Consider the following 16411-nt stretch of genomic DNA (forward strand, 5'->3'; position numbering starts at 1 on the left):
CAGGGGCCTTCCCAAGTGCCAGCCTCAGCATACCTTGCACAGATACTGCTTCCCCCTCCCCCACGCCAGGAACCCTGGCGACGAATCCCCAGGCCCCTCCTGATTCACACCAGGATCTGGCTGCCCACATGTAGACTCTTTTTGCACCAGGCCTCCCAGCCCCCCAGCCCGCACCCCAGCCAGCCTCCTCCTTCTCCAGGGGTTCCTTCTGAAGGCCTCTCTGAAGCATCTCAAAAGAAAACAGAGCTGTCCCCCGGTGCACGCGCGCGCGCACACACACACACACACACACACACACACACATTGCAAGGGGGGGGACAAGGAGGGAGAGAAAGGTGAATCGGGTGAGCCCAGCCCCTTAACCCTGGGGCCAGGAAAATTAGGGTCTTGTAAGGGGAAGGGTGGGGGGGGAGGGTCAAGGGGAGGGAGGAATGACCAACAGTGCTGTAAAGCGGGCAAAGCAGGAGGTCACTCAGCTGGGGACTCTGAAGCTGAAAGCATCCCTCGCCTCACCTACTCTGTGTGGTTTGGGGGCATCTGTGCCACAGGTGAACGGGCAGAATGTGGTGAAGGTCGGCCACCGACAGGTGGTGAACATGATCCGCCAAGGGGGCAACACGCTGATGGTCAAGGTGGTGATGGTCACCAGGCACCCGGACATGGATGAGGCTGTCCATAAGAAAGGTGCTTCTCCTCCTCATTTGCGTGGCCAGACCTGGGCACCCCACTGCCACCAGACTAAGGTCTTCAGAAGCCCTAATGGCTTAATGGTCCCCACCACTGGCCTTCCCTTCCCCAGGGCTGCTTGTTTGTGACCCTTCTGGGGAGAAACTGATACGGGGAGGAGGGCTCAGCATGCTGGTGGCAGCTGTCTCTGGTATCCGGGAGCACTGGTGGTGGTGGTAGGGGTCACGGGCCTTCTGTCCATGGTACTGATGCCTCGCCCCCGCCATCACCTTCCAGCACCCCAGCAGGCTAAGCGGCTCCCGCCCCCAGCCATCTCTCTTCGTTCCAAGTCCATGACCTCAGAGCTGGAGGAGATGGGTGAGCCTGTGGGGCTGCTGGGGTCCAGGCGCTGGGGAGGGAGAGGGGCAGAAGGGGGGCTGAACCAGACCTTGAGTTTGTTAGTGTTGTTAGTGACCAGGGGTCCTCGTCCTCAACCTGTCCCCCAGTCCATGGGTCAGACTCTCTGTGGCCTGCGTGTGTGTCGCTGGGAAGGGGCGTCTGAGAGTCGACTTTCCTCTGTCCTCTTATATCTGTTTCTCTGTCGAGTCTCTCTCTGGGTCTGCACGTCCCTCCCTACGGGTCCCTATTTCCTTTCTGGCTTCTCTCCACCTGCCCCACCTCACGCCCACCCCCATTCTCTATCTCTTCCTCCACCAGCTTCCCCACCCTCCCCTGACAGAAAGGAAGGCCAGCCCCTCCCCAGACAGGGCCGAGTGGACCTGGGGGGTCCCGTTTCCCCTGACAGGGGGCAGATGGGGCAGCTGACCACCCCTACCCTGAGGGAGGAGGGTGTTCCAGAGAGGGGGCCCCTCGCCTCCCCCCTGAAGTCCTAACTCTTGGCTCCTCTACTGCCTCTCCCCCGGGCTAGTCTCCCCCTGGAAGAAGAAGAGTGGTGAGTGGGCACAGGACTGGCGGGGGGGGCCCCCCCCCGTCCCCATCCCGCCGGCGGACTCGCCCCTCCCCGACCCGGGCCCTTCACTGCCCCACTCGCGCTTGCGCACGCCCGCTGGTCGCACCCGCTGGCCACGCCCACTGGCCGAGCCCGCTCCGCCCCGTCCCTCGGGGCGCCCCTGGACTTCATCCGCATCCTTTGCCCACAGAGTACGAGCAGCAGCCTCCGCCGGTGCCCAGCATGGAGAAAAAGCGGACCGTGTATCAGATGGCTCTCAGTAAGATGGCCCACCCCGGGCTCCCCGGGCTGCCCAGGACCCCTGACCCCACGCCCCCTGGGGTGCAGGAGCCACTCCGACCCTGCTCCCGCCTGTGCACCCTCTGGCCATCTCCGAGCTGAGCCGATCACCTCACACCCCAGCCTTGCCCCAGCCATCAAGTATGAGCTCCCACTTCTGTCCGCAGCCTCTCCCTCAACTTCTTCTTGCCCCACCCCCACCCCTCCACCTTCCCTCCTAGGACGATTGTCCTATTTGCTGCCCTCACCTCTTCCCACCGCTGGGCCCTGCCTTCTGGGCTGGAGACTGTGTCCATGGGGATGGGTGCCCTTTTCTGGTCCACACAAAACGTTGTCTGGGCTCCCGGCAGCTCCGTCTCTGGTGAGGCCAAAGCAAGCTTCATTGCACTGCCTCTTCCGCCTCCCCTTAGACAAACTGGATGAAATTTTGGCGGCAGCTCAGCAGACCATCAGTGCAAGCGAGAGTCCTGGACCTGGCGGCCTCGCGTCGCTGGGCAAACACCGGCCCAAAGGCTTCTTTGCCACCGAGGTGAGCTGCCTGCACTGGGGGACGGGGGCGTAGTGGTGAAGAGGCTGGGGGTGCACACGCCAACCTGGCACCTCTGTCCTGTTCCTTGCAAACCCTTCCTGACCCCACTGTGTTTACCGTCGATCCAGGAGGGGCACCGCGCTTCCTGGGTCCCTTCCTTTCTCCCCATTCTGGGGGCTTCCTTTCCTCCCTGCCCATCCTTTTCCTGATTCTCCTCCTAAATCTTGCTTCCTGTTCCCTCACCCCCTGCTCCTCACACTCTCTCCTCCATCTCTGTCCCACTTCAAGAGTCTCAGGGAAGGCAAAACGATGTCCTGGATGGCAGTCCCTGGCAGAGGCCCAGCACACGATAATAGGTGCTCAACAAGTGGGGGTTATTCAAATATTAATTATTAGCTCTGTCTCCGCTCTGCTTTTCCCTGTGACAGAGTGTCGTGGGCGCTGATCATATTTTGGACACTACATTTCACATGGGTTATCTCATTCATTTGTAGGATCGGTTATTAGCTCATTTCCAGAGGGGAAACTGAGGCTCAGAGAGGGAGGCAGTATTTCAACTGGATCCATGGCCCTGACTCTTCTGGTGGGCCTGCTGGTCCCTCCGTGGCAGGCTTGTCATTGGGCCGGGCCCCTTCATGGGGCCACCAGCCCCGCTGGTGCCTCTTCCCACCCTCCAGCCTCTCCTCCAAAGGTCACACACCACCCTTCCTCTCTCTTAGCGCTTCCTACTTTTCTGTGCTCAGGCCCTGCCCTCTGACCCTGACCTCTGAACCCCTCTTCCAATAGACTGCACCCACCACTCGGTGGCCAAGGGGCTATTTACTCTAAAACCAGATTCTCTGGCTTTTGGGGGACCATGGATCCCCCTTGGAAGGCTGGGATAGTCCTCAGAATAATGCTTATAAACATAAAATACATAAGGAAACAAAAGAAGCCAATTACACTGATACTACAGTTATCAAAATATTTTTTTTAAGTTCGTTTATTTATTTTGAGAGGCGGGAGAGGGGCAGAAGGAGGGACAGAGAGAGAGGATCCCAAGCAGGCTCCGCACTGTCCGCGCAGAGCCCAACGCGGGGCTTGAACTTACGAACCGTGAGATCATGACCTGAGCCGAAACCAAGAGTTGGACGCTTAACCGACTGAGCCACCCGAGCGCCCCTCAAAATATTTTGAAAAGCAAAATTCGTGGGGCGCCTGGCTGGCTCAGTCAGTCGAGCGTGCAATTCTTGATTTCAGGGTCACGAGTTCAAGCCCCACGTTGGGCCTAGAGCTTACTTAAACACACACACACACACACACACACACACACACACACACAGTAAAAGCAAAACTTGTGATACAGTAATATTGGTGCCTTTTTGTCAACACATTAGCCACCAAGACCTCGTGATGGATCTTAACTCCTCTAACGTAAAAGTCATGAGGAGCATAAACACTATTTCAAGAAATCTGCAACCATGTGATGGGATATGGAAATATCTGTGATTTCTATTGGGGATACAGTCACGGGTCTGGCCAAGACCAGCTCCGTTTGTTGCCTCCATCCCTCCCCCGAAGGTCAGCACAGAAGTGCACAAGCAGTCAAGCCAGGCAGACCTGCCTTCCAATCCTGACCTCCTCTGACTTCCTGTGTTACTTGGACCACACTACTCCATTTCTCTGCATCTCAGTTTCCCGCTCCGTACAGTGGGGCTAAAGCCAATCTTGCGGGTCTTTCTGAGGATTGAATGAGATCAGCTCCTAGCACAGCAGGCTCTCAATAGACGCTGAGCCCTCTTAGGCCATAAAATAAACTGGAGACCCCACAACGACTTACCAGTGAGCCTTGTACGTGCCCCCCAGAGATCCTACAACGGCATCTCAGGTGCAGAGTCTCCAAAATACACAGAGGGCGAGTCCCGTTTTCGTTTACACAACAAACGCGTGGCTTATCCACCAAGTGCCAGCCAGCCAGCATGCCAGCCCCTCCCCGTGTGAACCGTGCTTACGGCCAGACAAGATCCCAGCCCTCACAGAATTCACCATCTGAGCTCCAGAGACATCCCCCAGGTGGGCCCAGACGTGGGCCAATAAGGTGGGGAGGGGGCGGTACTGAGGGACCTCCCGATGGCAACAGTGGGGGTGCAGACCCCAGGCAGGTCCACCGTAGGTCGGTCGAGGTGCCTCTTGGGCTGTCTCCTCCTAGGGTTCTGCTGCCCATCCATCTGTCCTCCCCTCTGTGAGGCTTTGGCTATCTCAGCTGCTCTCTCTCTTGCCTGGTCACTGACTCCAAGGGGTCATCCCACTACTGTCCCCCCCTTCTGCCCAGTCTCTGTCTGGGTGCCAGTTTCAGCCTTTCTCTGGACTCAGTTTTCCCCCTGATTATTGTGACCGTACCCTTTTGGTCCCATTCTCTGACTCTTTGCCTCCTGGGGCCTGCCTGGCCCTCCCCGTCTCAGGGCCTCTCAGGACTGCCTCTCTTCCTGCTTTGTTGGGGCGCTCTCTCTTGCCATCGCTGTCTCATTTCCCCTCCTGCCCTCCCCCAACCCCCGGCTCTGAATCCCCATCTCTGTCTCTTTCTCCCCATCTGTCTGCCTTTGCCTGTCTCTGTCTCACCGTCTGTCTCTCCCTCCGCTCTCTCCCCCGTCACCCCCTCAGCTCTCTCCCCCGTCACCCCTTTCAGGGGCTGTCTCCGTGGCACTCGTTTCTCAGCCCATCTTCAGCCTCCAGCCTGGGCACGCACTCTGCCCTTGAGGCCCCAGACCCACCACCGGCCCACGAGGTGGCACAGGAGGAGGGCTGGACCTCTGGCTGAGTCGCTGGGGAGGAGTCTGCCCGCAGCCGGTGACGTCACGCGCACCCGGGCACTCTGATTGGCTGCCCCCGCTGCGCGGGAGGGGACGCTCCGGCGTTCATCGTCGGAGGTCAGCCTGTCCCACCTTGAGTCAGTGTGCCCCTCAGGCAGTCAGTCCAACCGCCTCCTCAGACCCTATTATGATTTCTCCATCAGTCTGGCGTCTCCTCTGCCACGCTGACCCCTTTTGTGTCAAGCTAACCCATTATTTGATCCCTCCTCTTCCACTTAGAAGTGTCTTCTGTTCGTGTGCCAATCTGGCGCCTCTCCCTGCACTCTGCACTCTCTTCAGACAAAGGCACCCCTCCCCTCTCATTGTGAACCCCCTTTTGTCACTCTGCCCCCCACCCCTCCCGACTCCCATGCTTCCTGCCAGATGCTTCCCTCACCTTCCTTGCCACCTCCCCATTATCCCTTGCTTGCCCTCCCCAGCCTGGACTCTGTATTCAGTGTCCTGTCCAGGACTGCTTCTGCCCCCCGTGGTCCCTGCATCCTTTCTGACTGGGTGCTCCCCCCCCCCCCCCCATCATTTTGCACACATTTACTGAGCACCCGGTATACGCTGGACCCACTGCTCAGCCCTGGGGATGCGGGAGTAAGCCAATCCAGGCCACTTCTATTAGAGAATTTACATTTGGGGGCAGGGGGTGGATTTGGCACAATTGGGGTCCGCTACGTGTAAGAGAAACCCCGGAACAGCGGGGGCTGACAAGGCAAGTCCCGTCTCTGTGATATTGACGAAGGCTGGAGTAGGGAGTCCCAGGGGCAGGCGCCATGGTCACGAAGACCCAGGATCCTTCCCACTTTCCGCTGCACCATCCTGGCTTTCTTGCCAACCATGAGGTCACCTCACGGTCCAAGATGGCTGGCGGGCTAGCTGTGGCACCAGCCTTCCAGATGTCAGGAACAAGGAAGAACGGAAAGGCAGAAAGGCTAAAGAGGGCGCATTGTTGCTTCTGGGGTCACCTCTGAAGAGACCTCCCCAAAGAAACACGCAACACTTCCACTCGTGCATCTGTGCAGGCCTCACAGCTGCAAGGGAGTCTGGGAAATATAGTCTCAATAGGTGCTAAGGGAGATTTAAAAAAATTTTTTTAATGTTTTATTTACTTTTGAGAGAGAAAGAGTGCAAGTCGGGGCGGGGGGGGGGGGGTCAGGCCGAGAAAGAAGGAGAGAATCTGAAGTAGGCTTCAGGCTCTGAGCTGTCAGCACAGAGCGCGACGTGGGGCTTGAACCCACGAACTGTGGCAGTTGGATGCTTAACTGACTGAGCCGCCCAGGCGCCCCTGGGGTTTTCTTATCAAGGAAGAAGAGTAGAATGGGAATTGGGTAGGCTCCTTGCCCTGGGAGACAGACAATAAACAAAAAAGCAAATAATTATAATAACTCTCGTTATTAATACCAGAGTATAATTGGCAAGTTTCCCCAAGCAGGGATAAGTGGGTGCAGAGTAGTAAAAGGAATCCTCTCCAGGGAGACATCTGAAATTAATAGATGCCGTCCATTATCGCCCTTCTACAACCTGGCCGACCTCTTCTCCCACCCCTCAACACCCCTGCTCACCCAGTCCATACATGTCGGCCTCCTGCCGGTTCCTTGAGCACATCACACTCACTCCTACCTCAGGACATTTGCACTTCCTGTTCCCTCTGCCCGCAATACTCTTCCCCTGGCTGTATGCATGGCTCCCTTCCTCTAGGGTTTACTCAAATTACATCTTCACAGAAAGTCCTTCCTTGACTGCAGTACTTTATCTCATTTTTTTTAAGTTTGTTTATTTTGAGAGAGAGAAAGAGAGAGAGGGGGGGGAAGGGGCAGAGAGAGAGGGAGAGAAAGAATCCCAAGCAGGCTCCGTGCTGTCAGCGCAGAGCCCGATGCAGGGCTTGAACCCACGAACCACGAGATCATGACCTGATCCAAAATCAAGAGTCGGACGCTTAACCGAGGCACCCCTGCCCTGTTTTAAATTACAGTCCCCCTCTCCTCCATGGCACACCTCCCCCCTGGCATGGATCAGGTGCTCAATAAATACCTCTGGAATGAATGAATGAATGAATGAATGAAACACAGAGGTAGATAGTTTCAATCCGGAGTGGTGAGCACAGTGAGAGGGTAGCTTAGGCACACCCTATTAAGGTCTAGAGCTTTCTGTGTTGAAGGAACTGTCCTACCTCTGTGCTGTCCCATATGGCAGCCATCAGCCATGTGTGACGATGGATCCTTTGAAATGACCAGCATGAATGGAAGAAAGGACTGTTTAATTATAAGTTATTTTAATTAATTAAAATTTACATCCAAAAGGGCGGTGGCTACTGTATTGGGCAATGTAGGTTTAGAGGAAGGGAGAGGCCAGGCCAGGGTGGGGACGAGGATGACAAGTTTCCCCAAGCGGAGCAGGGGGAAAGGATGTTTCAGGCAGAGGGAACAGCATATGCGGAGGCACAGGAAAGGTAGGGGGGGGAGTACTTAGAGGAAGGGGGCTGGAGGGAGTGCGATGGGAGGTGAGGGTAGGGACTTCATCCAAAAAGGGTTTCCTTTTTCTGCACTTCTGGTCTCAAAGCCAGAGAAGAGAGACATATGGGGTCACCCGGCGGAAGGAAGGGAGTCAGCGCTTGATGCTGGCTCATTGTCATTTAGTTACTCTTCATGTGACACAGGCTTGTAGAACATCAGGTCCTGTTTGGGACTGGGGACCCAAAAGTGAACAAGACCAACAAAGTTGCTACCCTAACAGGCTGTTAGGACTTCCATGGGTCTTGGGCATTTTTGCCTTCACGAGCTCCTCCCCCTCCAACAAAAAGCCTTAAAATCTGTATTGTCTGGTTGTCTTGGTGCAAAGATGAATATTATCATCCAGGCTGGATTCTATTCATCCCCTCTCCAACCTCTGATTTTAAAGGAAATTGAACTATTTTCCCTGAAGGTATCCTGGGCCCCGGCTTCTGTACCTGTGGTCCTTCTGGGAGCTGACATTCTAGGCAGGGAGACGGAAAGTAAGCAAGTAAACAAATCCTTTCAGACGAGGATAAGCGCCAGAAGGACAACAGGACAGGGAGACGCAGTGGACAGGGACTGGGAGGGACGTTTGAGTGGAGAACGTGAAGATGGAAAGGAACGTGTGGCGATGAGGAGGAAACCGTGGCAGAGACAAAAACCCAGGTCTTGCAAGGGTTCTAAAGCGGGGATGGGCTTTGGGCCATTGGAGGGGCAGGCCGGGTGGCCACGGTGGGACCGGAGTTAAGGAGGCAGGAGATGCAGGTGGGGCCAGAGTGTCCTGGGTACCTGGGTCTCCCACAGTCGAAGCCTGACATAGGGATTTCTGCACCTCCAGCATCCTAAGGGGAAAATTGCGAGGGAGTGAGGGAGGCAGGATGGGCTGTGGAGGTCAGCAAACCCGGTCCCCGCTGGAGTCCCCTTCAGCCCGACTTCTACCAGAGCTTTGGAGCGTGCATGGCACAGGGAGTCAGGCCTACCTTGGACCTCCATGTCAGCCAGTCCTTGGCTGCAGGCCGCTCCCAGAGCTAGGGGGACGTGACTACTTGGGCTCACCAGCTCCTTTGGAGGAGGGCCATATTTCAGAGCGAGGGGCAGCAGCTGAGAGCCCAGGCAGGTGACACAGCAGCCGGGGATGGTCACGGCACCTCAGCCAGGAGGATCTGGGTGCACACCAACAGCGTCTACCACAGACGGCCCTGTAGACCAGAGTGGGGGATTCCGATCCCCTCCTAACTGATGGTGGGGCGGGGGGCTGCTGTAGGATTTTAAGCAAGGCGATGACATGACCTGGATTTCTTTTTGAAAGATCCCTCTGCCTCTTGCATGGAAAGCAGAACAGAAAGAGGCGGTGGGGACACGGGTGGCAGCAGGATGACAAAAGAAGCTACTGCGGCCCATGTAGGCAAGGAACGGTGGGGACTTGGACTTGGGGAGGGGCTGACAGCAGGAATGGAGAAAAGACCCAGACTGGTGATCTGGGTGGACTGAGAATCTGCTTTCTTTTCCTTTCTTTGTCCCCGCTGCCCAAACTCAGAAACCCTTCCCTTCGCCAGAATTCCCTTTTGCCTCCTCGACGCCTCTCACCCTTCCTGCAGAGGCCTGGAGAAGGTATGGGGGCTGGCTGTGCGGTGAAGCCATGAGACTTCACACCCAGACTCATCCTTCTCTGTTGTCTTTCCTCCCCGACCGCGACCCCGAAGTCAAGCTTCGATCCGCACCACCGCTCCCAGCCAAGTTATGAACGTCCTTCTTACCTGCCTCCAGGACCCGGGCTTATGCTCCGGCAAAAATCTATCGGTATGTCACGCAGAAGCGGGGGTATACTGGATGCCAGCAGGGGAGGGGGAGGCTGGGGAGGGTGACAGTTTACGGGAGAAATGAATGGGGCTTTGAAATGTTCTTTCCTACTTCCGCACGTGACCGCAGTTCCGTTGAGTTGGGCAAAGAGCTCAGGCTTTGTTGTTTGCGCAAATCTGCGTTTGGATCCTGGCTTTTGTCCCTCCTAGCTGTGTGACCTGGGGCAGGGGGCTTCACCTCTCTGGGCCTTGGGTTCTTCCTCTAGAAAATGGGCACCTTATTGTTCCCGCCTGGACGCAGTGGGTTGAAGCCCCCACCACAGACCCTGGTGTCTTCTCATATCTGACTTCATCCATCCATCCATCCATCCGTTCTACAAATATTTATTGACCCCCTACCATATGTCCTAGACTGCTGGTGATACATGGCAGTGAACAAAACAGACCAAAAGGTCCCGTCCTCGTGGAGTTTTCCTTCCAGCAGGGGAAGACAGATATTGCCTTATAAGGTTAAGAAACAAGACAATGATATAGTATGTTCACAGTGTTAAGTTCTCTGGGGGGCGGGGAGGAACAGCAGAATAAGAGAAGTCAGGAGTTCTGGGAGGCAGGTTTGAGCCAAAGCATGGAAATGAAGGCGCCTGGGTGGCTCGGTCGGTTGAGCATCCGACTTCAGCTCACATCACGATTTCACGGTTCGTGAGTTGGAGCCCCGCATCAGGCTCCGTGCTGACAGCGCGGAGCCTTCTTCGGATCCTCGTTCCTCCTCTCTCTGCCCCCCTCACTCCCTCCCTCTAAATTAAATAAACATTTAAAAAAATCTTTAAGACATGGAAATGAAGGGGAGAGCCATGTGGGTATAAGGCAGTAGGGCATTCCAGGTAGTGGGAAGGGCCGGGACAAAGGTCCTGAGGTAGGATTGAGCCACCATTTGCTCCGATGGGGGAGACTATGGGGTCAGAAGAGATCAGGGGTACAGTTGGGGGCCTGCTAAGTCTCAGATGCCAGCGGGACGTCCGAGTAGATGTGGCATTTGGATAGAGGAGCCTGGAGCTCAGGGGAGAGGACTGAGCCCCAGGACAGACACAGGCGTCTTCAGCAGAGACGGAGTGAGTGATGCAGGACGCGGCTCGAGGTGACCCCAAGGGAGAGAGAGTAGTCAGAGGTGAGGACACGGTCAAAGCCTGAGCCCTGGCAGTGATGAGTAGGCAAAAGTCTTTGCTCTCCCCATCCACTCTGAGGCCTTTTGCTAACCGGGTCTAGCTTTTCTCCTCCTTCCAGCGTCCACAGTCCACCCGTGCGAGTCTTGCGTTTGTGTCCCATCATGTACCTAATCTCGACTCCCTCTAAATCCACCCAGCACTGCTTACCTCTAAGGCGGCTCTGCCTCCTAAACGTTAGCCTCAGCCTAAGTCGTTCCGTCTGTGAAATCGCGGGTTTGATGTGCTGATGGCATTTCCTTTCTGCGTCTCCATGAAAAGAAACCTCCGGCGACGCGCGCGGACATGGCACCTCTCTCCCCCTCGCCTCCAGCCACTTTTGCTCACCCCCAGCCACCCCTGGCGCTTGACGTGCCTCCGTGCGCGTTAGAAAAAGGCGCCCCCTCCTGGCACGGGGCGGAAGTTCGGCTGAATTTCGCCCCGCCCCGCCCCCCTCGCTCCCTCTGCCGGTTGCTGTCGTGCGCGCGCAACCTGTGTGGTCGAGCGCGTTTGTCGCACCTGGGGAAGCTCTGGACTAATCCTTGCGTGAGGTCCTCAGCGTAGGCTTGCTAAGGGTCGTCGTACTTATCATCATTCTTTTTCTCCTTCTTAATGGTTTCGCTAACACTGCGACTGCAGTTTTGGTAGCCCTGTGACCCCCTCCCCCCACCCTCCTGGGTCCCTTGTGTCTTCCCAGGGGCTGCAGAAGATGACAGACCCTACCTGGCACCCCCAGCCATGAAGTTCAGCCGCAGCCTGTCTGTGCCCGGCTCGGAGGACATCCCTCCGCCGCCCACCACGTCCCCGCCGGAGCCCCCCTACAGCACACCTCCGGCCCCCTCCTCCTCTGGCCGCCTCACCCCCTCCCCCAGAGGAGGGCCCTTCAACCCCAGTTCGGGTGGCCCCCTCCCCGCCTCTTCCCCCGCGTCCTTCGATGGGCCCTCCCCCCCCGACACGCGTGTAGGGGGCCGTGAGAAGAGCCTGTACCACAGCGGGCCCCCGCCCCCCGCCCACCACCACCCGCCCCCCCCCCACCACCACCATCACGCCCCGCCCCCCCCGCCTCACCACCACCACGCCCACCCCCCTCATCCCCCGGAGATGGAGACGGGCGGCTCTCCCGACGACCCCCCACCCCGACTGGCCCTGGGGCCCCGGCCCAGCCTGCGCGGCTGGCGGGGTGGCGGGCCCGGCCCCACCCCGGGGGCCCCGCCCCCGTCGCACCACGGCGGCGGGGGCGGGGGCGTCGGCTCCTCCCAGGCCCCGGCCCTGCGCTACTTCCAGCTGGCCCCCCGGGCGGCCAGCGCGGCCATGTACGTGCCAGCGCGCTCGGGCCGCGGGCGCAAGGGGCCCCTGGTCAAGCAGACCAAGGTCGAAGGCGAGCCCCAGAAGGGCGGCGGCCTCCCGCCCGCCCCCTCGCCCACGTCCCCGGCGTCCCCGCAGCCGCCGCCCGCCGCGGCCGCGCCCTCAGAGAAGAGCTCCATCCCCATCCCCACCATCATCATCAAGGCTCCGTCCACCAGTAGCAGCGGCCGAAGCAGCCAGGGCAGCAGCACCGAGGCGGAGCCCCCGACCCAGCCCGAGGCCGCGGGCGGCGGCGGCGGCGGCGGCGGCGGCGGCGGGGGCTCCTCGGCGCCCAGCCCCGCCCCGGCCATGTCGCCGGTGCCGCCGTCGCCCTCGCCGGTGCCCACCCCCGGCTCGCCCAGCGGCCCGGCCACCCTCGACTTCACCAGCCAGTTCGGAGCGGCCCTGGTGGGCGCGGCGCGGAGGGAAGGCGGCTGGCAGAACGAAGCCCGCCGGCGGTCCACGCTCTTCCTCTCCACCGACGCGGGGGACGAGGACGGCGGCGACGGCGGGCTGGGCCCCGGGGCGCCCCCGGGCCCCCGGCTGCGCCACTCCAAATCCATCGACGAGGGCATGTTCTCGGCCGAGCCCTACCTCCGGCTGGAGTCCGCGGGCGCGGGGAGCGGCGTCGGGTACGGGGGCTACGGGGCCGGGGGCCGAGCCTACGCGGGCAGCGGGGGCAGCAGCGCCTTCACCAGCTTCCTGCCGCCCCGACCCCTGGTCCACCCGCTGACCGGCAAGGCCCTGGACCCAGCCTCCCCGCTCGGGCTGGCCCTGGCCGCCCGGGAGCGGGCGCTGAAGGAGTCCTCGGAGGGCGGCGGGCCCCCCCAGCCCCCTCCAAGGCCCCCATCGCCCCGCTACGAGGCGCCGCCGCCCACCCCGCACCACCACTCGCCCCACGCCCACCACGAGCCCGTGCTGCGTCTCTGGGGGGCCTCACCGCCGGACCCCGCCCGCCGGGAGCTGGGGTACCGGGCAGGGCTGGGCAGCCAGGAGAAGTCCCTTCCGGCCAGCCCTCCAGCGGCCCGACGCTCCTTGCTGCACCGCTTGCCCCCCACAGCTCCCGGGGTCGGGCCCCTCCTCCTGCAGCTGGGGCCCGAGCCCCCGGCCCCGCACCCCGGGGTGAGCAAGGCGTGGAGGTCGGGGGCCCCCGAGGAGCCGGAACGGCTGCCCCTCCACGTGCGGTTCCTCGAGAACTGCCAGCCCAGAGCCGGCGGCGCGGGCGGAAGGGGGCCCCCCTCGGAGGACGGGCCGGGGGTTCCGCCTCCCAGCCCGCGCCGGTCCGTACCGCCCTCGCCCACCTCCCCGCGGGGCGGCGAAGAGAACGGGCTCCCCCTGCTGGTCCTGCCGCCCCCCGCTCCCTCGGTGGACGTGGAAGACGGCGAATTCCTCTTTGTGGAACCGCTGCCCCCGCCTCTGGAGTTCTCCAACAGCTTCGAGAAGCCAGAGTCGCCGCTCACACCCGGGCCTCCCCACCCGCTGCCGGACCCCCCCACCCCAACCACCCCGTTGCCCCCCGTGCCGCCGCCCGCCGTGGCCGCCGCGCCTCCCACCCTGGACTCCACGGCGTCCAGCCTGACTTCCTATGACAGTGAGGTGGCCACACTGACCCAGGGGGCCCCCGTGGCTCCCGGGGACCCCCCTCCGCCAGGCCCGCCGGCCCCGGCCGCCCCTGCTCCCCCGGCCCCACAGCCTGGCCCCGACCCGCCGCCTGGCACGGATTCTGGTATCGAGGAGGTGGACAGTCGGAGCAGCAGTGACCACCCGCTGGAGACCATCAGCAGCGCGTCCACACTGAGCAGCCTTTCTGCCGAAGGCGGTGGCAGCGCCGGAGGCGGCGGCGGCGGCGGCGGCGGGGCCGGTGTGGCCAGTGGGCCGGAGCTCCTGGACACGTATGTGGCCTACCTGGACGGCCAGGCCTTCGGGGGGAGTGGTGCTCCCGGGCCACCGTACCCCCCGCAGCTCATGACTCCTTCCAAGCTCCGGGGCCGGGCTCTGGGGACCAGCGGAGGCCTGCGGCCCGGCCCTAGTGGGGGACTCCGGGACCCTGTCACTCCCACCAGCCCCACGGTCTCCGTGACGGGGGCTGGAACGGATGGGCTGCTGGCCCTGAGCGGTTGCACAGGACCCTCATCGGCGGGTATGGCCGGGGGTCCGGTGGCTATAGAGCCAGAAGGCCCACCGGTGCCCTTGCCATCAGCCTCCTCTCTGCCTCGGAAGCTGCTGCCCTGGGAGGAGGGCCCGGGCCCACCGCCACCACCCCTGCCCGGGCCCTTGGCCCAGCCTCAGGCCTCAGCCTTGGCCACAGTAAAAGCCAGCATCATCAGTGAACTCAGCTCCAAGCTTCAGCAATTTGGGGGCTCCTCGGCAGCTGGTGGCGCTCTGCCCTGGGCCCGGGGAGGCAGCGGGGGAAGCGGGGACAGCCACCACGGGGGAGCCAGCTACGTCCCCGAGAGGACCTCTTCCCTGCAGCGGCAGAGGTGAGCAGGGGGGCGGGGGGGGGGGGCTGCTGGTTGGTGACGGAGGCCAGAGGGGCCGATGCTGTGGGCAGCAGGGTCTCCCTTCCCCCTAGCTGTGTCCTTTGAGGGTCCTAGGTGGCAGAGAGAACACAGAAACCAGGCTGGCTTGTCGAAGTCTGTCCCCAGAGAAGCATGCTTTCACAGCTACTTTATCTCAGGAGCTTTTGTGGTCTCTTCCCATCACCGTGGCAACCCACGTCCCATGAGGAACAAAAAAAGTTACTGACAAAAGAGACCAGAGCACGACTTGCCGATGTCTCGTTTTCATGGTGGGTTGTCAGTTCTGACAGTCCCTGAAGTCTTGGAGTCCCTTGAACCCGGCGCGGCTCAAGATGAGATGCTTTTAGGGGGCAGCGTGTTTGGAGTGTGGCCCTGGAGCCGGGCTTCTTGGGCTTGGGTCTCAGCCCCCGACTCCCAACTGCGTGACCTTAGGCAAAGGCGTCCACCCCTCCGTAGAAGGGGGACGGGAGAGTACCCACCTAAAAGGGTTTTTGAGACGATTGCTTGTGGGCTGTGGTTAGAACACGAGAGGGGGGAGGGGAGGGGCCTCTCACCAGAGCCCAGCGAGTAAAACTGGACAACTGCGGGATGGTGCGCAAGTTTCCCAAGGCAGCTAGCTTAGCTAGGATCACCGCTGAGTTCGAGCTCGTTCGAACTAATGAGCTCAGTTCGTCCCTAGGAGCTCCTAGTCTTAGGGAAAGTGGAGTCACATTCCTGAACCGGGCCCACGGAGAGAGTGACGAGAGGTTTCTTAATCCAACCCTTGCCCTTGTCCATCTGCAAAGCTCACTCGAACTTGGAGGGTCCGATGCCCTTTTGGCGATAGTTGAATGTGGTTTTACCAGGCCTTTGAGATCCCAAGGCAACCTGTTGATTCTTTTTAAGTATTCCGGGTAGAGGAGAGGACGCTCTATTTAGTCGACAGGCGCCTCACTGACTATCACCTGCTATGTGCTGGGTGCCCTTCTGGGTGACGGGGACCCCACAGTGGACAAGACAGGTGGAGCCCGGCCCTCAGGGAGCTTGTAGTTTCAGGAGGCAGGGATGGGGGATGGTTAGAGAAGGCCTCTCAAATAACCAGCTAGAAGAACAGAAACTAGAGGACGGGAGGGAGCAGATCACATGGCCACCTGGGGGAAAGTGAGCTAGGCCAGTTCAAAGGCGCTGAGGCAGGACTGTCCCCGAAGGGAGCGAAAGGGATGAGGGGAACCTTTTTCTCCCCTTGTTTCTTCTCTCTTTCATCTCCCTCTCCTCATCTCTCCCCCCCTTTCTCTGTCCCCTGTCCCCTTCCATCTCTCTCCCCTGAACGCTCACCTTCTTTTTGTTCCCCTCTCACCGTCTCCCTGTCTTCCACTCTGCTGTGACTGGCCATACCCCCAAAAGGCAGTATAGAGTAGTGGTTAAGAGCTCAGACTTTGGTGCCATATAACCGGGCTCTGCCACTTCCTGGCTGTGTGTCCTTAGGCAAGTGGCTTAACCTCTCTGTGCTGTTGATAATAATAGTAACATGCATCAGGGTTGTCCTGGGGAATAAACTGAGATGCGACCTGTAAAGCACTTGGAACAATGCCTGGCACACGTGAGCATCAGTGAGTGGTGGCGATTATTATTATTAGCACTTAATGTCTCTTTTTCTTTCATCTCTCTTGACTGTCACCCTCTCCCTGACCTCTCGTTCTTCTCTCCCTTCACTTCTGTCCTGCCATCTGTCTTGCCCCCGTCGCCCCTTCTATCTCTTCCCATCTCTCCGCCCTGGCTCCGGTGTCTCTTCTTCTCT

The 16411-nt window shown here is 60.0% G+C and overlaps 1 protein-coding gene across 5 annotated transcripts in view; it reads left to right on the forward strand.

Annotated features, from left to right (window-relative positions):
- Positions 1–16411, forward strand: part of SHANK1 (SH3 and multiple ankyrin repeat domains 1) — a 60164-nt gene that overhangs the window by 35752 nt on the left and 8001 nt on the right. For 3 of the 5 annotated variants that reach the window (XM_058708290.1, XM_058708289.1, XM_058708292.1), the window contains 7 exons: positions 549–684; positions 964–1044; positions 1595–1618; positions 1827–1895; positions 2326–2444; positions 9477–9573; positions 11469–14595. In XM_058708290.1, coding sequence (XP_058564273.1) covers positions 549–684; positions 964–1044; positions 1595–1618; positions 1827–1895; positions 2326–2444; positions 9477–9573; positions 11469–14595 — 3653 coding nt within the window. Of the gene's footprint in view, positions 1–548; positions 685–963; positions 1045–1594; positions 1619–1826; positions 1896–2325; positions 2445–9476; positions 9574–11468; positions 14596–16017; positions 16099–16411 lie in introns of all 5 variants that reach the window. The other 2 variants (XM_058708293.1, XM_058708291.1) reach the window with 2 other exon arrangements.

Source organism: Neofelis nebulosa, chromosome 17, assembly GCF_028018385.1.
Source record: "Neofelis nebulosa isolate mNeoNeb1 chromosome 17, mNeoNeb1.pri, whole genome shotgun sequence".
NCBI lineage: Eukaryota > Metazoa > Chordata > Mammalia > Carnivora > Felidae > Neofelis > Neofelis nebulosa.